At 48.4% G+C, this 26865-nt stretch overlaps 1 protein-coding gene across 9 annotated transcripts in view; it reads left to right on the forward strand.

Annotated features, from left to right (window-relative positions):
* NMNAT3 (nicotinamide nucleotide adenylyltransferase 3) overlaps positions 1-24704 on the forward strand; it is a 94780-nt gene extending 70076 nt beyond the window's left edge. For 4 of the 9 annotated variants that reach the window (XM_059663789.1, XM_059663788.1, XM_059663790.1 and 1 more), the window contains 2 exons: positions 1688-1770; positions 9359-10555. In XM_059663789.1, coding sequence (XP_059519772.1) covers positions 1688-1770; positions 9359-9741 — 466 coding nt within the window. In that variant the 3' untranslated portion in view covers positions 9742-10555. The other 5 variants (XM_059663793.1, XM_059663792.1, XM_059663794.1 and 2 more) reach the window with 5 other exon arrangements.
* The last annotated feature ends 2161 nt before the right edge of the window (positions 24705-26865 follow it).

Below are 26865 nucleotides of genomic sequence, written 5' to 3' on the forward strand. Positions count from 1 at the left end.
AGAGATGAAGCTTACTAAAACCAAAGTAGAAAGACAATATGGGAGCACAGCTAGGCCTTAAGAAAATTTAGCTGAGTTTCTGAGATTATCAGGAAGGACTTGGACAAGAATTAAATGTATTCTTTATCCACTCCTTCCATCATTTCTGAATTTAGCTGACTCTGGGTGAGCAGTTCCTGAGTACTAAGACCATAAGGATGAATTAGATGCGCTCCCTGTTCGCAATCTTATGGGGAAGATAGGCTGACAACAATAATAATAACAGCTAACATTTATTGGGCACTTCCTGTGTATGGGCCAGTGCTAAGCTCGTCAGTTAATCCTCACAGCAGCTCTCTGGGATAGGGCTGTCATTATACCCCATCCTACAGATGAGGAAACTGGAGGCAGATTGCATAAGAAACCCAGCAAGATTGCACAGCTACAAGCTGGAGCCAGAGTTCCAACCCAGGCAGTCTAATGCTAGAACGTCATCTTTACACTGAGCCCACCCCCAGTAATCATCAGCATTGAGCCTCTTCCCCAGCATTTGGCAGGGTAGAGCACTTCCTTCTTCGTGTTCTTGGGATACTCAGCGGAGATGAGGCCAGCATGAACTTTCATGACCAATTAACAGACAAGGTCAGTGAGGCTCCGAGGGTGTTAGTTACCCTTCCAGGATCAGACATGCAGGAGAACATAACCTTGAACCCACCTGCCCTGGCTGCAAAGCATATATATGCTTTTGCCACCAGGCACTGCTCCCTCTCAAATACAGCTCTAGTTAATGCATAGTACAGTAGGTAGGAGATGGAAGATCAAATTGATATGACATAGTGATTACCTGTGTCTGATTTTTTTAAAAAAAAAAGAAGACAGAGCTGTCTCTTGATTTGCAGAAGACAGAATGCTAAAAGAGCCACGCATGCCAAATTGGTGAGGCTAATCATATTTGAAATGCTAACGTGTAACGAGATTTGCTCTGTGTGCACTGTTCAGTGCACTTTGCATGTACAGCTCTTTTAATGTTCATAACCACCCGTTGGAGGCAGGCACTGTCATTATTCCTCATCATGCAGATGCCGAACCATCCACAGAGACTTGAAACCCTCGCTCAGGGATACACAGCAGGCCTGGGGAGGAGCTGGGATCCAGCCCAGGCAGCCTGGCTTAGAGCCAGACTCTTAGCCATCACTCTCTCTAGTTCTAAGATAGTAACTTACGATAAGAGTGAACATCTTTTGGGGGATCGAGCTGTCAGTGCCTTCTGTGTAGTTGCTCATTTACCTTCACAAAAGCCTAAAAAGTGGGTGTTTTTATCCCGGCTTTACAAACGAAAATTGGTGTTTTGAATTCAGATCTGTCTGATTCTAATAACCGCTACTCATTCTTTTTAAAAAGTGAAATATTGAAAGAAAATGTGAAAAGAGTAGGAATATGCTAACTCCCCCCACCCCCTTCATGCTGGGCTCACAGAAGGCAGTGAACTGTCTTGGATAGGGCTCTCTGGACGACCCCACAGTGTCTGCTTTCTGTCTAGCACCTGGCACAGGGCCTGGCACATAGTAGGCCCTCAGCAAATAATTGTGGAATGTGCTACCTAAAATGGACAGAAGCAGGCTGAGACTTAACATCTGGGAGCCCCTGGGTGGCTTTGGGGGACAGTAGGCCGCACAGACACACCCTGAGCCTTATGTTTACAACACAGGCATCATCACAGCGAACTACTCAGATATCTGCCCCAGGAGGAAGGTCGGGGCCACGGCAGAGCTGTCTCCCCAGCACCCGCAGGTGGGTACTGACCCCCTCCTCTGTGGGAGGGAGAACCTCTGGGGCCTGCCTGGTTGGGGTTACGCTTCCCAGGCTGAATGGTCAAATTCATCAGTCTGCCACCACCCTTGTAAGTCATTATGCTAACTTGGGATTTCCTGCCCCAGAGGGGTTTACCTACCCTGTGACTTATGCTTGTGACATGGATTACAGTCAGGGCTGCACAGGGATTAATGGGTGAGTGATGCTGGGGTTCTTTTAAAAGCCTTAGCCTTTCTGTTTTGTTGTTTTGTTCTTTTTGGTTTTTTTCAGGGTGGGGTTTTTTCTTGTTGAATACAAAATGTTTCATTATAACCAGTAAACTGAGAAACTAATACAACAGGGTAACTCAGTGTTTTACTCGGGAAAGAAGACCTGTTTTTAAGGGAATTTAAAGTTGATTTGGATTGTCCTTTCAGTTTATAACCCTGGGTTTCTACCCTGTTGTCAACTCCTGGTGTATGATAGAACATTGTCAGCTATGATTTCAAAGTACCTTCTTTCTCTAATGGCAGCTATGGTACTGGGGTGGGAGTCAAATGCAGGGCCCCCTCTTGCAAACAAACAGGAACACCAGGTGATGGGAGGGCAGGACTTGACACAAAAGGGAACTAATTACTTTCCCACTGGGCTGAAATTCCAGCAGCCCATCTGCAGCTCTCCCAACTTTGGTTGGTGGGACACTATCTCCAGATCAATGGGGCTTGGGAATGTCAAGGTTAAACAAACCTAAAATGGTTTCTTTACTGCAGGCCTTTCAGAGCCTTTATTATGTTAATGAGCATTGTGACCCCACAGGAAAAGGAAATAGCAGCCATTGTCATGTTTTAGTCATGGAACTCTTTATGGTGCATGTTAGTAATTCCCACAACTAGTGCTCCCCTTCTAAAAGGACTTGAAAATGCCAGCAGGCCCCAAAGGTTTCATGCGGTAGTCCCCAAATGCCAGTCAAAGAATCCCTTGCAGCAGAATCACCTGTGAGGCTTGTTAAAAACACGAATTCCCAAACCACACCCCAGACCGCCCAAGTGGGAATGGCACCTGGGAATCTGGGTGTTTCACGGTCACTCTGGGGACAGGCTTTACGGCCAGTTTGGGGAACTGTGTACTGGAGCAGGAATCTAAGGAGGAAGGAGTTATAGAGTGTCCTGTGTAGCCAGCTTATACAGTGTTTGTTATATTCTTCTGCTCTCCGCCTCTCCCCCTGTCCCAGTCATGAGCACAAGAAGTGTTAATTCTCAGCCTTTTGCCTCCTTTCTGAATCATCTCTGGCTCAGCAGTCACTCCTAATAGGGGTCTAGAGATCTGCTCGCTCAGCACTGCCCCGGACCAGGCTCTGGGCTCAGGCTGAGAACAGAGGCAGCCTGCCTCACCCTAGACCTGAGCTGGAGACAGGCTGTGAATGGTAATGAGTCCAGGCAGGGATTAGGAAGGCTGCCTGGAGGAGGAGACACCTGCACTGAGACTCATAGGATCAGTAGGTTATCTGGAGTTGGGGGCATTTCTGGGCAGAAACGCAGCTGAGCAAGGCACAAAGGCAGGAAACAGCATAGGTGCTGGGCACTCCATGCCTCTGGGGAATGCTGGGGAATGCTGGAGCCTCCAGTGAGAGGCTGGGAGACCCCTCCCCCCTCCCCCCCCCCCCCCCCCCGTGATGTGGGAGGCATGCCCCCCTGAGGCTCCCATCTTCTCGCATGTTACCTCTGCACATGCTTCCAGAATCCCTGTCGGCTCTTTACCTGGCCTGCCCCTCCTCCCCTTCCCATCTCAGCTCCCCTGTCGAAACCTGTCTGACCTTGAGGCACAGTTTGGAACTTACCTTCCCCATGAAAACAATCCCATTTGCTTTCATTGAGATGGACTCCTCACTCCCTCTGCCAAAGCTCACAGCACTCTCTTTTGGGATTTATTTTTCTAGGGGTTCCTAGCCCACTCTGCTTGGCCCTGTAACATTGGGGTTTGTCTTGTATCCCTTCTTTCTGTCCAAACCCTAAATGCTACTCATCTTGTTCTCATGTAAAGTAACTATTAAAAAAGGAAGTTTACATTGAATGAAAAGTGGGCTTTCAGTTGACCAGAATGTATCAGGGGCTTTAAAATGTCCATGCCCCTGCCTGACCAGTGTGGCTCAGTAGTTGAGTGTCGACCGTGCCCCAAGAAGCCACTGGTTTGATTCTCGCAGGCCACATGCCTAGGTGGGGTTGAGTTGGGTTGCAGGTGCTCACGGGACATGCAGGAGATGCCAGTCAATGTTTCTCCCTCTCCTTTTCCACACTCTCTAAAAATCAATAATTTTTTTTTTAAAGGAGGAGGGAAAAATGTCCATGCCTCTTGCTTGATATAGTTCCCACCCCAACTTCTCAGGAATCTAGCTGAGGAAATAATTAGAAATCAGGACAAAGATGTATACAGAAAGATGTTTATCACACAGTTTTTATAATGGCAGAAAATAAAAGAAATCTCAGTGTTTAAATATAAGGGCATGTGTAAGTAAATTATACTGTACTACAGGCCTGTTGCATGAAAAGATTCATGCAGTAGGCCTGGGTCCCGGGTGCCGGAGGAAAAGCAGTGCCACTCTGGCCAGAGCCGCCTTCACAGCCCTTGCTGCTCTGGCCGGAGCCACCTTCAGTCTTCACTCTGCTGCTTCGTGCCTATGTATGCAAATTAACCTCCATCTTTGTTGGCAGTTAATTTGCATATCTTTCTGATTAGCCAGTGGGAGGTGTAGCAAAGGTATGGTCAATTTCAGTCTTTGTCTATTATTAGATAGGATACCTGGATGAAGAATCTACACAAAAGGTTTTCTTGGTTTAGAGAAATGCTTATGAGGTAAAGTGGAAAAAAACAGGATACAGTTCTATATATATAATCTCAAGTATATAGAAAAATATAAATATTTTAAAATATACCAAACTATTGATGATTTGTAGAAAGCAGAATTATTATTATTATTATTACTAGAGGCCTGTGCACAGATTTGTGCACTGGTAGGATCCTTCAGCCTGGCCTGCACCCTCTCGCAATCCGGGAACCCTCGAGGGATCAGGCTAAAACTGGCAGTCCGACATCCCACAAAGCAGCAGGTGGCCAGGGAGGAGCCCGAGCCGAGCCAGGCACTGTGCCACTCCCGCTCTTCCCAGCCCCCCTACGCCTGCCACCGCCACTACTCAGTAGCACTAAGGCGGAGGCGGGAAAAGCTCGTGCCGCTACAGCTGCTGCACTTGTCAGCTGTGAACCCGGCATCTGGAGCCTGTCAGTCAGCTAAGCAGCGCTCCCACTGTGGGAGCGCACTGACCACCAGGGGACAGCTCCTGTGTTGAGCATCTGCCCCCTGGTCGTCAGTGTGTGTCATAGCGACCGATTGTTTGGTCATTTGGTCGTTCGGTCGCTTAGGCTTTCATATATATATATATATAACTAGAGGCCTGGTGCATGAAATTCGTGCACTCGGGCGGGGGGGGGGGTCCCTCAGCCCAGCCTGCGCCCTCTCACAGTCCGGGAGCCCTCGGGGGATGTCCAGCTGATGGCTTAGGCCCACTTCCCTGTGGGAGCGCACTGACCACCAGGGAACAGCTCCTGTGTTGAGCAGGACCGGGCCAAAATGGGCTCTCTAACATCCCCCGAGGGGTCCCGGATTGCGAGAGGGCACAGACCAGCCTGAGGGACCCCACCGGTGCATGATTGCCAGGCCAGGGAGGGACGCGAGAGGTTGGCCAACTGGGGAGGGACTGCAGGAGGGCTCCATGGCATGTCCGGCCCCTCTCAGTCCCAATCGGCCGGACCCCAGCAGCAAGCTAACCTACCAGTTGGAGTGTCTGCCTCCTGGTGGTCAGTGCACATCATAGCAACTGGTCAACTGTCTGCCCCCTGGTGGTCAGTGCGCATCATAGCAAGTGGTTGAGCGGCCTTAGCAGATCATTAGCATATTACACTTTGATTGGTTGAACGGACGACTAGACACTTAGCATATTAGGCTTTTATTATATAGGATTATTATTATTTCCTGCTTTTAACACATATCTTCTATATATTCCATAATTGACACAGATATGTTTGTAATCAGGAAAAAAATTGTAGAGCAATTAAAAGAGGAAGAGGGAGTTTTTCTCAGCATAAGTCTGGCTTTTGATGAGGTGGCTTGTATGTTACTAGTGACATATTTCTAAAGGACCGTTTGTGTGCTGTGTATTTTATTGTGTGCTATTCTACTCTGGGATTGCAAATTATAGGCTGAGCTCAGCATTTTCTGGCTGCCAGAGCCCTGCTTTGCCCATCACTCCTGTGATTTGCAGTCCTCCTTGGCCTCACCAGTCATGTGGATTGCTTGCTGCGTCCTGGGCTACATGGGTGTCACACTGGGATGGGGGATGCCTGGGTCCTTTAACAGCCGACTGTGTCTGTCTTTTGTGAAGTTGGTCCCCGCCCTGGGCTGATGGGGCTGAGCACAGCCCAGTGGCCGTCAGAGGACGCCCTTTCCATGTAACCTGAGTAGGCACTTCATCCGATTCCATTTCACACTGACTTCTCTGGCTAAGCTGGGTGCTGCCCTACAGACGCCAGTACCTGGCTTCATCTTTGGTGTCCTCCTGTGTAGGCCCAGAAGGCCCACGCTCCTGTGTGTGTCCGTGTGGCCCACGTGGCCGTGGGCATATCCTGTACTAGGCAGGAAGTGCACATAGCATTCCCTCCCTCACTCGATTTCCATAACTTCCTCAGGAGGTTTTTATCATCCCCATTTTACAACTGAGGAAGCAGGCTTGTCTGCTACAACTATCCCAGAGTCCAAGCAGGTTGGAAATTCGAACCCAGGGCTGACTGACCTCAGGGTTGGTGCCCTTTAATGTCACAGAGGGCAGCTCGCACAGTCATCCGTTCAACTTCCGGTCAGCGCACATGCCTGGGTTACTGTAGGCTTGATTCTCCAGTAGGGGGCGTGCAGGAAGGAATCAATCCATGATGTTTCTCTCTCCCTCTCTCCCTCTCTGTCTCTCCCTCTCCCTCTCCCTCTCTCTCTCTCAAAATCAATTAAAAAAACATTTTGAAAGGCGTTAGGGCAGCTGGACATTCAAAGGAAAAGGTCCTGGGGGCACTTCCCTCACATTCCACGTGAACCTCTGCTTTTGAAAGCCGGTGGCAGTTCAGAGAGAGCACCCTACCGAAAACGCCAGCGCACGTCCTGTTTGTGTCACTGCATCACTGTTGGGACAAGTCCAATGGTGGCCTTTACTCAGCACCTCAGACTATGTGCTGTGGACTAGGGTGGTGAGACCCACTTGACCTGAAGATTGTGTAGCAGTGATGTGAGTGGATTTGAAAGGGATATGGGAACACTGTGTGAGGCCCGATGACAGGACTGCCCAGAGTTGGGGTCTGAGCACCTGTGGCCGGAAGAACACATGCCTTTGACTTGAGGACCAGAGAAGGGGTGAGCAGGGGCTCAGAGTGAATCATGCTCCTACTGTCATTGTTAATGAGTCAAGCGGCATCTAATATTGAAGCCGATATGTGGAAATCATTCCACAGATATCTACTGGGCGGAGAAGGGAGTGTCTTTGTTCTCTGACCTATAGGAACAGGGGTGTGTGCCCTAGGCCTCCAGAGACCCTGGAATTAAATGTACATCACTTAACCTCCCCCAGAGGAAGGCCATATAAAAACCACCCAACTGTTTGAAAGGACAAACTCTGGTGTTAGGCTGTAGTACAATGATTGAATAAATAAGAAATGAGTAAAAACCTCACAGGTGCAGAATAATTCAAACCCACACATGTTGGAGCAATGGGACCAACCCAAATTAGTGAAAAGTGTGAGTTATTGGAAAAATTTTAAATGCAGTTTCATTGATTATAAAAGGCCATGGGATACCCCGTAAGTGTTCAATGGATGTGTCAATGAATGAATTGGTGGATAAGTGGGTGGATGGATGGACTGATGGATGCAGGTAACACATACCACACTTACTCAAAGTACTTTACATTTATAAGCTGGTTTGATTCTAAAATAATCCTAGTTGATAAGTACTATTAATATCCTCATTTTAAAGTTGAGGTCACACTGTTAAATAACAGGATTAGAATCTAAGGTGTCTAGAATCCTGTTCTTAACCATGGAGAATTCGTGCATCACGCATTAATATATGTTTGAATGTCATTCCCTTATACCAATATCATCCTGCTAGAGTGTTTGAAAAGTGTGTTTCTCTAATTACATCTGCTGAGTAAACAAGTCCAGTGCCCACCATTTCATAGGTGGGAAACTGAAGCCCAGGGAAGGAAGGCCTTGGCTCTAGCCCCACAGAAGCCTGTGCCCGACTGGGGCTGGAACTCAGACCTCGCCGTGATACTCGGTTTCTCACTTTCCATTCCACAGCTGGCCTAGTGCCCCTCTTTTACCCTCTTTTACTTCCTTTCTCTGGTCCAGGTCCAGATTCCTTTCAAGGTTCCACAGTAGAGGAGCCTAAACTGAGCAATTACGTCAGGTTTTCCCCAGCAGGTGGTATCCCTGAAGCCCCTCCCAACTGAGGTTTCCTGGTGACTGAGAGATGCCATCGCTCTAGGACCCCAGCCTGTGCTGTTTACCAAAGCTAGAATCCCCTTCCAGAAGGGCCAGAGATCCTGCCGGTTGCTTCTCCCATGGACTTGATTTTTCCTGTACAATCCGGGAAGGGCTTCTCGGTTCTGGTGCATGTACAATTCCTGCCAGCAGGCGGCAGCAGAGCCTACCAGTTACAAATGCCCCACCTAGCGGCTGGCTGTCAGGTTTGAATACTAACTGCCTGGATGAGGGAGTGACCTCAGGCAAGTCACTTGCTTCTCTGTGCCTTCCTTTCTCCCTCTGCAAAATGGGCGCAACAATAATACCTGCCTCATAAAGTTGTTCTGAGGCTCAAATGAGATTATACACAAAAGGTGCTTAGCACCCACTAGTGCTCATAGTAAGCACCCGATAAATGTTAAGTACTCTTTTATCAGCACTATCGCCATTCTGTTAGAACAAATGTCAAAGGATTATCCACATTGATCAGTTGTTCTAGACTAGAGCTTTGTTTCATTGAAAACAGATGACAAGGTCATCAGCTGGGGCCTTGGAGACCTTTTGGTTATCCTTTACAATTAACCTTTATGATGAGGGCTTACTTAGAGAAGCACCAGTGTTAGAGCTGAAATGGGTTTTGAGAAGGGAGTAACTTGTCTGAGGCCCACAGCTTGTTAGTCCTCGGGCTTAAAGAAGGATTCCTCTGTCAGAAGATGGGGTTCTGGGCACAGCACAGCCACCTTTGGACCACTCTGCGTGGGACCCAGCAACCACTAAAAATAAAAACTATTTTGTGTCACTTGGCACTTCACCAATAGCAAACAAAGATTTATTGATTGAATTATTACCTGTAACTGTGTGTCCCTGAAGTGGCTTCAGATTCATGCTTTTTCTTTTTAAGTCATGAGCATGGAGACATTGAGTTTCCAGTACATTCCAAGGAGCGTGTATGAACATTGCAAATGGAATACGTTATCTTTCCCGGCCGTGACCCTCCCTGTAACTTTGCTGGGATCTGCCCTTGTCTTTCCAGCCGTGCCTGAGCTGAAGCTGCTCTGCGGGGCAGACATCCTGAAGACCTTCCAGACCCCCAACCTCTGGAAAGACGAGCACATCCAGGAAATAGTGGAGAAGTTCGGCTTGGTGTGCGTGGGCCGGGCTGGCCACGACCTGAAGGGGTACATCTCGGACTCTCCCATCCTGCAGAGGTGCCAGCACAACATCCTCCTGGTCAGGGAGCCAGTGCAGAACGACATCAGCGCCACATACATCAGGAGGGCCTTGGGCCACGGGCAGAGCGTGAAGTACCTGCTCCCGGACGCCGTCATCGCCTACATCAAGGACCACAACCTCTATTCCACGGGCAGTTCTTGGAAAGGCAACAGCGCCCAGAACAGCGAAGGAGAGGCAAGCTAGGAGGGCCAGCCTCTTCTTCACTGAGCTCCTCCTGAGGAGAGAGCGTTCGGTCTTTGTTTTTCTTTTTCCTTTTTTCCATTTTTCATTTGTTTTCTTTCAAGAATAATTTTACTTCTGAGGAGTCTTCTGTCCCAGGAAGGGATGCCTTCTTTCGGGAAGAGCAAGTGTCTCGAGGATGAACATTTATCAAAGAAGTTAACATGGCGTGGCAGGCCGTTAGGAGTAGGCAAAAGCTCTCAGCACCTTTGGGTGAAGAGGCCTTCTCATTTCGTAAGGGGTACTTGTGACATGCACATTGAAGGTGGTTCTGCGCATGGCAGGGTCCCCTGTGGGTCACATCAGAATTGCCCACAATGCACTTTTTAACTAGGACCAGGTGCAGGGTGGTCTTGATTGGAGAGATTTGACAGGATGCTAATTAACAAACAGTGGGCTTTGTCAACACCAGGTTTCAAACAAAATACCAACTGAGAACTTAAAAGTTTGGAAGCCACACTTTTGCTGATTTACACCAGATCTTCCTTTAAGAACCAGGATCTGCCTGCTTACTGGCCATTGATAAAATTTCAACTAAAATATTTCTAAGCAGTGATCCTCAAACAATATTTTTGATACAGCAGATATTTTTAACACAGCTATTCTATAAATGCCCGAGCTCTTGATGTCCAGGTTTCTAAGAAGAAACTGAGGTAAGACAGATGCCTCGACTCTGTTAGAGGATCTTTCTGAATGTTTAATGATGGCCTGCCTGTTTGAATATTGACAAAGGGATAAATAATAAATTGACATCAAAAACTACTAATGAAAAGTTTCTCTTTTTCTTCCTTTGTTGTATTATTAATGACCAGTGTGCCAGATGTTGCTCTTCTTTTTAGCTACTCCATGAAATTTGCTACAACTGGCCTGAATTTAAAAGTTTATGTTCCTAGCAGTGGAGGAGGCAGTTGCTTTTCAACACCATGCGAACGGTTCCCCAATCTGAAACTCTGGGTAGGTGGCCTTGTTCAGCTGGGCCCTGGGAGATGGGAACAGGAGCCTGGCGTGGGTTCAGGATTTATCCTTCCATTCCCAATAGGAAGAGGTTTTTCTCCTGGCTCATCCTTGCTACAGATTTAGTCATGCAGAAAAATAGAGGGTCAGTCGAAGAAACCTAAAATCTCCCAAAATATACCCCAGTGTTTGCATGTGTCATTAGGGGGATGACTGAAATTGATTTCCTGGGTCCAGAGCAGACGGGGCCTCCTTGGGGGTCCCCCAGACCTGTACTCCTGCAACCTCTGAAGCTGCTGACCATTCCTCCCCCGCCCCACCACCATGATTGATTGCTACCCTAAAGGGGTCCCTAAGGACCCTGATAATGCAAGGGAATAGGAAACCAACAGCCTTGTCCAAAAGCTGCCACAGCAAAGGATGCGACTTTGACTGGCTCCCTTCCCACTGTGAGCGTCAGTTTCCCAGCCTCTAAAATAGGAACAGACATCCTCTAAGTTCTCTTCCAGCTCTGATTTTCTACGTCTCCGAGTGCCTCTGACCTCAGCCTGTCTACCTTTCTTTGGGTCCAATATATTTCTAGCCAGAGTAGGAGCTCTCCAAGGGCAGGGGGGTCTTTGTTTTGTTTGTTGATCTGTCCTGTACCTAGAAACCTGCTACTCCAAGTGTGGTGCCGGGCCCCAGCACGGACATCCCCGGGGGCCTGGTTCGCAATGCAGCCTCTCAGGCTCCTGATTCTGAATCTGCATTTTTACAAGATTCCCAGGCCACCCGATGTACTGGCCTAGAACAGGGCCTGTTACAATAATGTTAGTTTTCTTTTAACAAGCTGAATGTATAACTGAAATTACATCACATTTACTCTGCTGAGTATCTTCCTCCTTGCTCTCTGAGCAGTGTTGCCCCACTGTTCTGTGTGGAGTATAGAAGGCAAAGGAGGAAAACACACACACACACACACACACACACACACACACACACACCCTGCAAACAGCTGTGCTGTTCAGGAAAAGGGGTGGAGAGGGAGCCTTTGGGTTGGAGGCAGGGTTTCTCAGCTTGGGCTATATTGAGATCATTCTTCGCTGTGAGGGGCTGCCCTGTGCGTTGCAGGATGCTTAGCAGCATCCCTGGCCTCTATCCGTTAGATGCTGATAGTAACATCCCCCCACGTCCTGCTGTAACAACAAAAATGCCCCCGGACATTACCATATTCCTCCTGGGGCGCAATATAATCATCCTAGCTGAGACCCACTGGCTTAAGAACGTGGCTGCGGGGGAATGTATAGGACGAGGGGTTCTGTTTCCCAAGAGGGAAAAGCAGGAAGAAGCAGCTTCAGAAGAGCCTCCTCTTTAAAAAATAAAAAAGTTTGGGAGCAGTCCCTACCACTCATGAAGTCGTGTTTATTCTGGGGGTCACGATGCCCTTGACAGTAGGAATCAGGGGCACCTCGGTTTCAGTCTCCCTTCACTTCCCAGGGCCCTTGTGGCTTTCTCTCCCGTTTTCACAGATTGAGGCTTCCAACGTACCTGTACCTTCAGAACTGCCAGCCAGGGCCTGGCAAGAGGTGACTGTCAATGGGTGGAAGCTAGTAATTGTATGATTTTGATTATTATGATTCAAAAGTCAGGATTCATTTATTCAAATCCTATTTATTGAGGACCTCTCATGTGCCAGGCACTAGACTAAACCCGAAGGGTATAAGAATGAGCAAAATGGACACAGTCTCTCCCCCCTAAAAGCTTGCGGTCCACTGGGGAGGTGGGCAGGAATCAAATACCCACAGGACTAGACATGGTTAGAACTGTGATGAGGGCTCTGAGAGCAAATACACTGTGTGCTCTGACACCAAGAGGCAGCAGGTTCACCGAGAAGCGTAAGTGCTAGCCTTTCACTTTCCAACACCCTTGGAGGGGTCTGACTTTCACATCATAATTTTTATTCTTATTCTGAAAAGGGGCCTTCAAAACTGTACAGAGTTTAGACCCTAAAAAACATCAGGGATTCACCCCCCATGGCAGGGAAGAGAAGATGGATTTGAAACCTGAAAGATGAATTCACAAGACTTGGGGGATGGGTCAAGGCCACTGGCTTTCAGAATGAGCCGCATGTGCAAAGGCCCTGAGGCAGGAAAGGGCAAAATAAGCAGCATGATGAGCTTGATTTATTATCACCCCCTTAAGAAGGGGTTTATTATTACAGTATGCACCCGAGAGCGGTATCCTCACATGCCACCATCTCCCTGTCCAGCCTTTCTACAGGCTCAGAGCACCAGGTCCAACAAGGCTGGGAGGAGATGCCTCCATCTCTCTGATTCATGACTGTATCATGGGACTCCCACCAAGCAAAACATTCACTTCTGAGCCTTTACATTGTCCTCTTCTAAAACGAAACAACAGCCCTAGCTGGTTTGGCTCAGTGGATAGAGCGCCGGCCTGCAGGCTGAAGGGTCCCAGGTTTGAATCCCATCAAGGGCACATGCCTAAGTTGCGGGCTCGATCCCCAGTAGGGGGTGTATAGGAGGCAGCCGATCAATGATTCTCATCACTGATGTTTCTATCTCCCTCTCCCCGCCCCTCTGAAATCAATAAAAATATATTTAATAAATAAATAAAATTAAACACACATACAAACCCACATACCTACACTCATATATATATCTACTCTCACTTTGTCCCATTGATTCCCGTAACCACCTCTTGTTAGTATCAGAGAAGAGAAAATGTGTATCACTGCTGGGCTCCTGATTGCTGCCTGGACTCTGACCAGCACACCTGATTTCACATTCCTTTCCATTCCCTCGGGCCTTCTTTGCATCTGGTTTGCCTGGGTGTTTTGTTGATTTTGCAAGAATAGAAAAACAGTGGCTTGGGCTCCTGGGTAAATAGAATTTCCAGCCTTAAATAAAGGTTCTCCTGTGATAGCGTGTGCTGCCGAAGGAGAGGAGCTCTGTGTCTAGCCTCAGGAAAGACATTTTCATTTATAATGCTTTCTGTGTCATTTGGGACAGAAGGGTGTGAAATTCCATTTTAAACTGACAGCGCTCCGGATTTGCAAGGTGCGTTTGGTAATTGGGTTAATACATGACTATGAATGCCCTTATCCCCATCCTCCCACTTCCTATGCTGAGTGTTTCTGCCTTCACTTTTTGCAAAGGTCTCCCTGCATAGACTGCGTTCCATTACAGTCATGAAGTTATTTTCTTGGGCCAGAACTCAGCATTATAGACACACGTGTGTAACTAATAAGCAATCTGTAATAATGCACCTAGGCACACTCCAGAAAAATTTTTAGAATTATTCAAATAACCCCAAAGGGACATGTTCATGGTACCATAGACCGAAAACCAGAAGGGAATTCATCTGGTCCCAACTTCCCCAAATGATCAAAATTCTAAAATCCCACAAAGTCATGGGAGTTTCACTGTGAGAAACAATGACAATATTGTGTTCTGTGGACAAGTTGGGGGAGCCATCGCTTCCTCCTGTCAGGGCCCATGTGGGAGGCATCCAATCTATGTGTCTCTCTCACATCAATGTTTGCCTCTCTCTCTCCTTCCACCTCTCTTTCTCTCCCCCTCCCTTCCACTCTCTAAAAATCAATGAGAGAAAAAAAATCCTCGAGTGAGGATTAACAACAACAAGAATAGAACTCTAAAAATTTCCCCCAAAAAAGGAAGACTAAAACCCAATTTAAAAATGATCCAAAGCTTTGACTGGGTGTGTGCAGCAGGCCTGGTGTTGCTCTCTGGAAGGACCTGCTCATGGGGTGACCCTTGGCTGGCACCGGAGAAATTGGCTTTTGGAGCACTGCCTGCATGTCTGAGTGATAAGAAACCTGCCCGGGGCACTGAATCCTGTACCAGCTTGCCTCGACTGTGCAGACGTAATTTATAATGAACACCTGCTTTCCTTCTAGGAGCCCGGAATTTTGGTGGTCATGGCTGGTCGTGCAGGCAAAGTGCCCTCATCACCAGCCCATGATAAAAACCCTGCACAGGTCCAGTCAAATCTTTGGATCATTCGTAATTGGGTTTTAGTCTTCTTTTGGGGGGAATTGTTAGAGTTCTTGTTTTGTTTTGTTTTTTTGTTTTGTTTTTGTTGTTGTTGTTAATCCTCACTTGATATTTTTTCCATTGATTTTTAGAGCGAGAGTGGAAGGGAGTAAGGAAGGGAGCGAGGGAGGGATGAAGGGAAGGAGAGAGAGAGAGAGAGAGAGAGAGAGAGAGAGAGAGAGAGAAAGAAAGAAAGAAATGAGAGAGACACATTGATTGAATGTCTCCCACACGTGCCCTGATGGGCCAGAGATCGAACGTGCAACCCAGGTACATGCCCTTGAGCAGGAATCGAACCCTGGAGCCTCAATTGAACCCTGGAACAGCAACCCAGGTACATGCCCTTGACCAGGAATCGAACCCTGGGCAGAAACAATCATGCTGATGCTTCATTTCCATGCTGGAGGGGAAAGTGTGCTCTGTGTGGCCCCCACCCCAGGAGGGAGAACTTGGGAAGCCTTGGCCTGGGCTCCTCCGAACTCCATCTGCCGTGTCTTCTCCCCAGGCTAGTCCTGCTGTGTGTCCTTTTGCTGTGATAACCCATTACCATAGGCATAAATAATTGCTTCTGAGTCCTTCAAGTGAGTCATCAAATGTGAAATCCCAGAAGCCAGACACTTCACCAAAGAAGATACATGAAGGACAGAAGCACACGAAGCCACGCTCGCCACTGTCAGTAATGAGAGAACCACAGTGAGACGCTACTTCGGACCCACTGGAAGGGTTAAAAGCAGCCCAGCAATTCCGCTTCTTGGTACCCACCCAAAAGAGATGCAAACATGTCCACTCAGACATGTGTGTGAGTGTTTATAGCAGCATTATTCACTGTAGCCAGAACCTGGGGCCATGCAGATGTCCATCATCGGGTAAATGGAAAAACAGATTCATCCGCACAATGGAATACTAAAAGAGAAACCTAGCAATAGGCACCTGCCCCAGTATGAGTGGATCTCAAAAATATGCGGGGTGAAAGAAGCCAGACATACAAGACGGCATAGCGTATCATTCCACTAATATGAAATTTCTAGGCAGGGCAAAACTATAGAGGCCGAAAGCAGGCCGGTGGTGGCTGAGGTGGGAGTGAGGATTGACTGCAAGTGGGCATAGGGACCTTGCGGAGGTGACAGGAATGTTCTGACTAGATTGTGCTGATGGTTGCACGACTGTATACGTTTGCTGAAGCTCATCAAACTATGAACAAAAATAGATAAATGATGTGGTATTTATACCTCAACAAAGGTGTGTGTGTGTGTGTGTGTGTGTGTGTGTGTGTGTGTGTGTGTGTGAAATCCTCTGGTGCTTCCTTTGCTTGCCCTTGGAGTGAAGACTTGACTCCTCCTGGGGTGGCCTGCTCCACACACCCCCAATCCTCCCACCCTCAAGCCTACCCCCCTCCACCTTCCCACCCCCACAGCTCTTGCTCTCTCTGCTCCAGCCACTGCTTTTATCAGTTTCTCACATTCAACCCTCTCTTTCTCATTGGCGCTTTTGCATATGGTTCTCTCCCTTCTTTGGGCTTATTCCCACGGTTTCTTCAGTTTTCCACCTCGAGTGGCTTCTCCCCCCCCACCCCCACCCCCGCCCCAAAGCCCTGTGGGAGTCCTGAGTAAGTCAGACCTGCCCACGCCTCTCCTAGCTCCCTGCCCTTCTCTTGGACGAGAATTTCATCACTCTTGAAATTATTGATTCAGCAGTGACTCAAAGTTCCAAGAATTCGTCTTGATCATTGTTCTCTTCCTCCAATACAATTTCTAGCTCAATAAATACTTCGTGAAATAATAGCTGAATAAGCATCTTAATAGTGCCGAGAAGCCCATGATAAACGCGCCTGCTTCACTTCGTGTAAATCAGTGTTTTTGAAGGACCGTATTTTTTTCGTGTATAAGACGCCCCCCGCTTTTCCAACCCAAAATTAAGAAATCAGTATTTAAAAAAAAAAAAAAAGAAATCAATATCTTAAACATTTTGCTGGTTTTCCTCTGAAGGCCTTCTTTTTTGGCACCTTAAGGAGTTGTTCTTCCTGTTTTCTCCACTGCCTGATCATACACTCAGTGGGAAGAGGTCCAAATGGTCTCTCTGCAGTTCTGTTTCCATGCTCTTCTGCATAGCTGATTGCATTGTTTGAATTTTGCAGAGTAAGACAATCACCTACTGGTACTTATCTTTTTATTTTCTGACATCTTTATGGGCTCAGAACGCCCAGGTCCCTGTCGCATCTGCACACTCTCCACCTCCACCTGCAATTACGGCATCAGCTGATGTCAGTAACAAGAAGGCTTGTGATTGGAGGAAGCCTGTGTGACAAAGTATGGGCAGTGACGCACCTGCGTGGCTCCCTCCTCAGCTGACTTCCGTGTATGAGACACCTCTCGATTTTCCGTCTAATGATTTTAGAAAAAAATAGTGTCTAATACACGGAAACATACGGTCTATTTATACACAGAATCCTTTATTTACACATACACTTAATAATATGTGGAACACAGTACTCAAGAGAGTTAGGAAGTTCTCATCTAAAGATTTTCCCTTTTTTGCTGCTACAAACAATGCTGCAATAAACACCCTAAACATCAGCCCTCACAAACCAGTGGTTTTGTGGGGAAGACTTCCAGGAGTGCATTGCCGGGTCAAATGGTATGTGTATTTTTCATTCTAAATGATGTCACCAGATTGTAGCCTCTAGATTTTTTTTTAAGTAAATTGATTTTTGTGTGTGTTGGGGTGGGGGGGAGTAGGGGAATCTCATAGAGCTGCTGAAATTCACATTTCCTATTCTTTTTCAGAATGTCGCTTTCATTATCTTTCATGCAAGCCAAAACAATCTCTTTATTTTAGTAGATAATTTGTGATGAATTTCACTTGCCATAGAGAGACATAGCAATTTGTAAGCAAACATTGTTCCTGGTGTTTGCTGGGCACCTTCAAGGCCTTTTTTTTTCTTTCTCATTTTGATAAACAGGAGCTCCTCAAACTAGTCTAAATAAGAGAGATGGGGGCACCAGGATGTCAGCAATGGGAAGGGCCCAAGGACAGGACACATTTACAGGGTTCACAAGAAGCTGGAAAGAAAAAAGACTGAATTCCCTCCCCCCTCCCCTCTCTCTCCTCTTCATCCTCTTCCTCCTCTTTTTCCTCTCTTCCTCTTTCTCCCACCCTCCCTGCCCCCTGTCCCCAGACTGGCTACTATGCTCCTTCGCCACTGCTCATCATCTAGTGCCCCTGTGACCTCCCACCACACCCCCTATTGCAGTGTCACAGTTCCAGATTCCCAGGGAGAGACCCACACCCTGGTCCATGTGGTAGCAACATGTCTGCAAGGGCTGACAGGAAGGATGTGATGGGCACTAACAATACTCTAGCACAAGCATGTCAAACTCAAAGGCTAACACGGGCCAAATAAACAAGGTTTAAGTTTATTTGGGCCACAAAAACACACAAGCTTCCATTTTCATAGAAACGTAGGTTTATTTTAAAAAGTATAGTATAAAATCGAACAAGAGCAATGATAAAATTAATGTTTTCTTACATACCGTTATATTGGCTGGGCCGCAAAAATACTCATTGTGGGCCGCAAGTTTGACGTGCTTGCTCTAGCACAGTGATGGCGAACCTTTTGAGCTCGGCGTGTCAGCATTTTGAAAAACCCTAACTTAACTCTGGTGCCGTGTCACATATAGAAATTTTTTGATATTTGCAACCATAGTAAAACAAAGACTTATATTTTTGATATTTATTTTATATATTTAAGTGCCATTTAACAAAGAAAAATCAACCAAAAAAATGAGTTCACCATCACTGCTCTAGCAAGTGCCCACAAAACCAGGAGCAACCCAGCAGTGTGTCTGCCGCTCCTGCTCCTGTTTTGTGTAGGAGGTGGTACAATGATGGGAAAAGCATGCCCTTCGAGGGAGAAAGGGATGGATGGGCAGGATGGCACCTCCTTCTCTGTTCCTCCCTCCACTGTGGGCAGACAGGCCTGGGCCCAGGGCAGGTTGGGCCCACAGGCAACGTTGTAGCATGTGCTTAGGTGAGCATGGGTCTGGGGGAACCTGACTGCATGGAGGAGGCAGAGTGAATGGACTGCAGCTGGACTGGTGAGCTGGTCACTCTCAGCCTGAACCTGCAGAGGAGCCAGGGTCTTCCTTCCCGGGAAGCTACATCGAGCACAGGACATGGGGTGTCGAGCCAGGCGTGGGGTCCCAATCCTCCACAGCTTTGCCTCGACTCACAACCTCTCTGGGAGCCCTAACTTGGCCAAAACTCAACTGGCTTCTCGGGAGAAGGATGGTAAGTTTGTACAAATGGATGTTTGTAAGATGTGGATTTCCCTCTCATCTCAAGGTGTCCCTTTCCTAACCTTCACCCACCCCTGCAGTCAGAGCTGGGAACAGCCTCTCCTCTGTGCTCCCACAGCGCAGCCCCCCTGCTTGCCCTGTTTCCATGGCTGTCTCCCTGAATGGGTTTAGAATCACGGTTTTTTTAACTTAAAACTATGTGACCTTGAGCCAGTTACTTAATCTCTCCAAGCTTCATTGTTTTTATCCATTAAAAAGTGATAAGAACACCTACCCCACAATGTGGTTTCAAGGTTAAATTAGATAATGTATTCAACATGTTTGTCCAATGATCACTGAAACAATGGCTGGGATCATCTTCGTCATCATCTTCATCAGGCTGGGTGTTGTTCTCCTACCTGTTCTAACTCGACCGCGTCTTGTCTGCGGCCACTCCACATCCACTTACCCGTCTGCCAAGGAAAATAAAGGCAGGGGTCTTGGGCCCTGGAGCCCACGTGGAGACAGGCAGGACTTTGAGGACTCGTATCCGTTAACTTTTGCTGTGAAACAAATCACCCCAAACCTTCGTGGCTTAAAACCAGAACCATGTATGTCTCCGCGTGAGTCTGGCACAGCGGTTCTCAACCTGTGGGTCGCGACCCCTTTGGTGGTCGAACGACCCTTTCACAGGGGTCGCCTAAGACCATCCTGCATATCAGATATTTACATTACGATTCATAACAGTAGCAACATTACAGTTACGAAGTAGCAACGAAAATAATTTTATGGTTGGGTCACAACATGAGGAACTGTATTTAAAGGGCCAGAAGGTTGAGAACCACTGGTCTAGCAGTTAGCGAGAAGCTTCTGGGCCAGTGTCAGCTGATCTCAGCTGGGCGTGTTTCATGTCTGGTGGCTGACTGTCGGTTGTTGGCTGGGGCCACAGGTGTGACTGGGCCGTGTATCTCTTATTCATTGGACCAGCCCACACTTGTTCACTTGGTGTAGGTGGCAGGGTCCCAAGGGCACAAAGAGCAAAAGCTGCAATGGCTTCTGGAGGCCTCGCTCAGAACTGGTGCAACATTACTTCCACCACAAATTCTACTTGTCAGAGCAAGTCATGCGGCCAGCCCACAGTCTCGGGGTGGCAGATATCCCCATCTCATGATGATGAGATAGCCACTTTGGCAGTCTGCCACAGGCCTCAGGAATTTCTCTGCATCCCTCTGGTCCTGGTTATGCCTCGAAGTGAAAACTTGTTTAAAATAAAGACGGCTGGATGGTTGGAAGGATGGTCCGAAGGATGGCTGGTTGGGTGGGCAGTGCTGTGCCTGAATGAGTGGGCAGATGGGTGATGGGTATGCGGTAGGGTGCATTCTGTGGTGGTGCGTTAGATGGGTGGATACATGGAGATTGTTTAGGTGGAGGTGGATTTGTGAATGGGTTGGGCAGATAACTTTCACATCCTCCTCTCATCGCTAGAGCCCAGGGCTGTGGTGGCCTAAGAACAAGACAGTTGTGCTTGCTCATCATCATACAGCCCTTGCCATCTGCTGGCAGTGGAATGAGCCACCTTGCTGCCCACTGCACCCCCACGCTAGGCTCTGTCCCTCTGGACTCTTGCACAGACGCTCATCCCCAAGACAGGACTGCATGTCTCTCCTTCCCTCCTTTGGTGAGGCTCCTGTACTTCAACCTTTCAGCAGTCCCTCATTTCCGACAGGATAGAGCCCAGGCAGCCAGTTATAGCATATCAGGCTGCCCGTGGCCTGGCCACACTCATCTCCCCAACATTTTCTCCCACTGTGTCAGAACATGCCATTCTTTCTGGTATCCCCAACCGTCCCCCCCCCCCCACTGCTCCCCTCAGATAATCCAATGCTATAGCCTCCCTGGGTTATCCCACTTTCCCCGATTATCCCACAGCCTTTCCTACTCCTCCCTGCTCTTGCATGTGCCATTCCCTCTTGGGAGCACCCTCTCCACCCTCAGCCAGGCGAGCGCCTACTCATCCTTCTAAACCTTATCCCTGTGCTCAACCACCACCTTGTCCTTGAAGCACAAACCTCAACTTGCTACACTTCTGTCTCCCACTAGACTTAACTTCCTGAGGATCTGCCTCACGCATGGCAGTACCCTCAGCATCAAGCCCAGCTCCAACCACCTCCCTACCAGGTGCTTACTGTTTGCTGAAAGGAGCCGTAAACTCACAGCTCTGACACTTCCCCCAGTTCTCTTGGTGAGTGTCCATGGAGCTCTTGTTACTGTGTCCAGTTCATGAGCAGGGGCCGTGAGGACTATGGAAGGAATCTAAAGCACAGTCGCTGGCCACAAAGCACCCACAGTCTTGTTGAGGGGGGAGCAGGCATGCACGAGCACACATACCCAGAAAGAGCTCAGTCCACCCCACGTGGTGTGAGCAACACAACATGATTGGGGAGTTCATGGCTCTCGGAACTCGGCAGAGATCATGGTGAAGATGGAACCTGAGGCTGTGATCGGTGAAGAGGAGAAGGGGCAGGATACTTGGGCCCAGTATCTACAGGAGCTTGGCTAAGAGGGCATAGAAGACCAAGCCACCAGCATGGGAGGGTGACTGAAAGGGAACGGAGCATAGAGCTGGGAACAGATGTTGAGATCAGATGGTCAAGGGCTTCAAATGACAAGGAAGAGAAAGAAACTAGAATTTATTGAGGATGTGTGTGCCAGACCCCTTGAAACTACCCTACGAGATGATGGTTTAGAGACATTAAGTGACTTACTCCAAATCACACAGCCAGGAGATGGTAGGCCTGAGGTTCAAAACCAGTCTGGCTCTGTAACCCAGCTGTGTGTAAATCACTGGGCTCTATCAATCCAGAGGGTAGGGAGGAGGAGGAAGGAAGGTCACAGGTCAGTAGGGTCTTTACAAAGATGATTCTAATGCTAGTTGGGGTGTGTTCTCTGTCAATGAATCCATGAGCTCCTGGCCTATTTTCTCCCTTTTTGGAAGCACAAACCCCCATCCGCTGCCTAAAAAGCACGTTCACTCTGGACTGCTTCTAAGGAGACGGGACATGGACTGAAGCCTTGAGGCCAGGCCTGAACAGGGGCTCTTGGCCCACCCTACCCCTGCAATCCTCCCTCTGAGGCCACCTCCCCTCCTCAGGGGACAGCATGAGCCCTGCTCTGCATTCACTCTCAGGTCTCAGGAAGTCCTCAGAGGGCTGGGCCACGTGCTTCCTGGAAATCAATGTGTTTGACCAGCTGCTTCCCTTTCATCTCTTCATTGTGTAGTTCTGCCCCAAGAATGCCAAAACATTGCTCGGGCAAGATTTGTTCTTTTTAAAGCTGGCTGGAGCCTCACTACGGTGCATTAATCTTTAACTGTTTATAGATTTTTCTGCTTAGAATATATGCCCTATGCTTTCTTTTCACCTGGGGATTCGAGCTCTGCTTCCATATTGATGATGACTTAGGAGACTTATTTTCTCTCTGGGATTTTCTTCTGTGGGCTTATTTATCAGATCCAGCATGCAAGGTCCCCATAGGTCTTTGCCTTCTTCAGGAGACAACTGGTGGTTAAGATCTTGGACTTTAGGGTCAGACAGAGCCAGACACAAATTCAGTCCCCAGCCCAGCACACTCCATCTATGTGACCTCTTTAAACCACATTCTCTTCCGAAGATAAAGACCCAACGGAATCATATCTTACCCAGGATTCTACAATCAGCACAAAGCTCATATGTGGTCACAACATTACTTCTGAAAAGTTCTTAACTCTATGCTCAGACTCTTGCCTCCTCACTGCACTCCTTCATCCCTCAGCCTTTTCCACTCTCCCTCCTCTCCTGAGAGTAGCTGCCTGCTCTCTCCCTGTCCACTAAGTCAGCCTTCAGGCCACCTCCAATCCTCCCTGCCTCCCAGCACTTCTGATTAGCCAAGTCGTCCCAGGATAAAGTACATGAAACACAATCTTTTTTAAAAAAACATATATTTTTATTCATTTCAGAGAGAAAGGAAGAGAGAGATAGAAACACCAATGATGAGAGAAAATCATTGATCGTCTGCCTTCTGAACATCCCACACTGGGGATCAAGCCCACAACCCAGGCATATGCCCTGATCGGGAATTGAACAGTGACCTCCTGGTTCATAGGTCGACGCTCAACCACAGAGCCACACTGGCTGGGCCACAATCTTTCTTGAAATGTGGGAAAGTGGGGAAAGTTGTGAATATATATAATTCATATTTTTAAATTTATTATTACTGGCCAAAAATGTATTTTAAGAGTCTCATCAAAGTGAAAACACAAAATTGCTAATGGTGGTGTTGGATAATTTTTTTAATGAGCCTTTATCTTTTAGAGATACTTCTTGAAATGTTTCCAGATGAAATGATACAATGTCTGGTATTTGCCTCAAAATAATTTTGGAAATGGGAACGGATGGGAAAATAGAGGAAACAAGATTGGCCATGGATTAATAATTGTTGAAGCTGGTGATGAATCCATGGAACTTCAATATATAATTCTATGTTTATATAGGTTTAAATTTTTCCATAATGAAATAGTTAAGGAAGCAAAAAAGAGTGAGCGAAGCGGTGTGCAGGAGGCAGCCAACAATTGATGTCTCACTCTCACATCAATGTTTCTCTCTCTCTTCCTCTCCCATCTCTCTAAAAATCAATTGTTTAAAATCTTAAAAAAAAAAAAAGTGAGAGAAGAAAGGACGGGAGGGAAGGAAAGAAAAGAGTAAAAAGGAAACCCTTCCCATGCAGTGTGCCACAATTTGTAGAAACAATTTCCATGTATGGATGGCAGGTGACTGACGTACATTGTCTAGACATAAAAAATCCCCAGGCCACATCCAACCCCCCTCCTTCTCCCTTCCTACCCCCCAACCCACCCCCCCCCCCCACACACACACACCAAAGTGGATTTAAGATTCTGGGGCTTGTGGACATAGTGTGTCATTTGCACATTTGCATCATCAAAGGCGAGTGTCCTCAGCAGACCTTGGTGCCCCTCATTCCCTGTGGTCTCTTGACCAGCCCTCTCCCTCCCTGACATGGTGGACACAGTAAGGAAGCTTGTTGGGTCACACTTGTCCTTTCAGTCATTAACCTCACAGATGGCGCCGTGACAACTCAGGGACTGGAGCAGGGCCGCTCCCCAGAGTCATGTTGGCACACAGGAAAGGAGAAGATTTTACAGGTCTCCAAAATAAATGAGCCCTTGAGAAGAGAAGCCAGATGAAGGTTTTCTTCATAAGCACAAACCAAGAAGAGCACAAGGCCACCTGTCACCTGCTAGGGGTCTCTGGGTGTGGGAAGCCAACAAAGAGGGCGGGGATGAGACTCCTGCCCCAGCATTGTGTGAGGAGCATTTTTGAGGGGGAGGGGGTTGCAGGGCTTGGGGAGGTTGGAGCCTCAGGGTCTGCCTCTGGGTTCTCTGTTGCAGCCCCATTGGCCTGGGGAAGCTCCTGCAGGCCCAGCCGCTGGGACCCTGGGCGAGCTGCTTGACCTCTCAACAATGTAGGCGGGACCACCCACCTCACAAGGAGCCTGTAAGATCAGGACCAATCCAATCGCGGGATTTCATGGAGATGGTCCCCTCCGCTCTAATTTATCCCCATGGATCTGCTAAATAAAGAGCCAGCACATTTCCTTCCTGCTCCTCTGAGCTGTCCCCCAGAAGCCCCCTGGGGGTCCTTGGCTTTGTCCTGCCTTCCCTCCCCCACAACCCAGAATTGTTCTGTGTGCCTCCCAGCACCCTCAGGGTAGGTTCCCACTGGCTGGATCCCTTCCTTGTGGTCTTGGTAGGGCTTTGGGACTAATCCTTGATCTCATACCTCTGCTGCTCTTTTTAAAGGAAAGAGCCCATTAGGATGTCCTAGAACAGTGGTCAGCAAACTCATTAATCAACAGAGCCAAATATCAACAGTACAACGATTGAAATTTCTTTTGAGAGCCAAATTTTTTAAACTTAAACTATATAGGTAGGTACATTGTTATTAACTTAATTAGGGTACTCCTAAGCTGGCCTTTGCTAAAAACGTCCTCAATCTGATTGAGGTACGTTTGTTGAGGTCGACCCCTTCCAACTCTCTGGCTCACTCAACTCATGCATGAATCGCGCGGCCTGCCTGCACAGCGTCTCCCTTGGCCCGACCGACCGACACCCCCCACTTCTTCTAATGCCACTTCTTCAAAATAGACTCGTCCAGGCCAAAAACCAACTTCTGCACATGGGCCCACGAAGTTTCAATCACACTGTACATGCGCGCCCGCACGTGGTATTTTGTGGAAGAGCCACACTCAAGGGGCCAAAGAGCCGCATGTGGCTCGCGAGCCGCGGTTTGCCGACCACTGTCCTAGGATATCTCTCTCTCTCTTTCTCTCTCTTCTCTTCTTTTCTCTCTCTTCTCCTCTCTCTCTCTCGCTCGCTCTCTCTCTCTCTCTCTCTCTCCCCTCAATCATTAACAGCTCACCGCCTCACTAATTGCCAACCCCACACAGATCCCCTCTCTCTTTACACACTGTCCTCAGTTGTTCTCTTTACTTAAACACATCCCAGGTGATCACCCAGACAGAAAGCAGCTCCAAAAGCTACTGCTTAATGGATTAACCTGAGCATGACAGAGTGGCTGAGCAAGGATAACCGTGGTGATACCTAATGCTTCCACCCTTCCGCAGGGCACTCCCACTTCAACTCATTGGAACGATCTCAAGGCCCCAGAAGGGGGCACAGGCTAACACCCTTCTCTCCTTGCCTCTTCCCTCACTTCTAAGGCTCCTCAAATAGCACTGTCTCTGGAGCAGGACTCTGTGCCATGCCCTTTATATCCCCTTTCTCCTTTGCTTCTCGGAGTGTCCCCATTTTACATGGGGGAACTGAGGCACAGAGGGATAAGCAACTTACCCAGGGTCACTCAGGCAGACAGTGACAGACAACTTCCAACCCAGCATCCTGCCTCTAATGCCTACCCTCACCACCAGCCCCAGCTGCAAGAAGCAGCACAGCCAGCACCCGGGAGAGCCCTCCTGGGAGGAGACCTGAAGGGCAGGAGTATACTGACCTTTCAGGGGACTAAACAAAGGCAGACAGGAATGGGCAAAAACCCCCTGAATTAACTGCCATGTGCCAGCTGGCCAGTTGGGCACAGTGAGGTCAGGTGAGTAGGAGAGGTCCCAACCGGCCAGAGGAGGGGGGAGCGGCCAGATCTTGGTTCTTTGGGATGGACCTGGGAGGATGGGGATGGTGAGGAGAGGCAGGCTTCTGCCTAGAGCGTGAAGGGACTGCTCTGGGCCTGGCAGAGGGCTGGCACTGGCAGAGCCCGCTGTGTGCCAGGCACTGTGCTGGACATCGGGCATGAACCATTTCAGCAGACTCAGCACAAAGGGAGAAGGTTGGGGAGGGGGAGGAATCCAGTCGGCTGAGTGGACGGTACAGGGGAACAGGGAAAGGAGTTTGGATGAGTTGGAGGTGACTAGGAATGACCAGTTCACTGTTTAAGCCTTTGGCTGCACCTCCATCCCAGTGAGCCACGCCTACAGGGAAGCCCAGCTAGCCCTGGTTAGAGGCCCTAGAGAACCTAGGCCAAACCAGGACCCACCCAACCACCTCCCTGAGCTGAAGGGGTTTCTTCTTGCACCTTTAGGCTGGGCAGGGCCAGGATTGGCTGTCCCATCACCTGGCTGTCCCCCTGAGATGAGCTCTGGGCTGGCTAGGGAGGGATATGGAGCCAGGGCCTGTGGTAACCACTGGTGGCCTGAGCATCCCTAGCCAGGTGAGAAGAGAGGGGAGACCGCCTTGAGGAGGGGGA

This window comes from Myotis daubentonii, chromosome 14, assembly GCF_963259705.1.
Source record: "Myotis daubentonii chromosome 14, mMyoDau2.1, whole genome shotgun sequence".
In the NCBI taxonomy this organism is placed as follows: Eukaryota; Metazoa; Chordata; class Mammalia; order Chiroptera; family Vespertilionidae; genus Myotis; species Myotis daubentonii.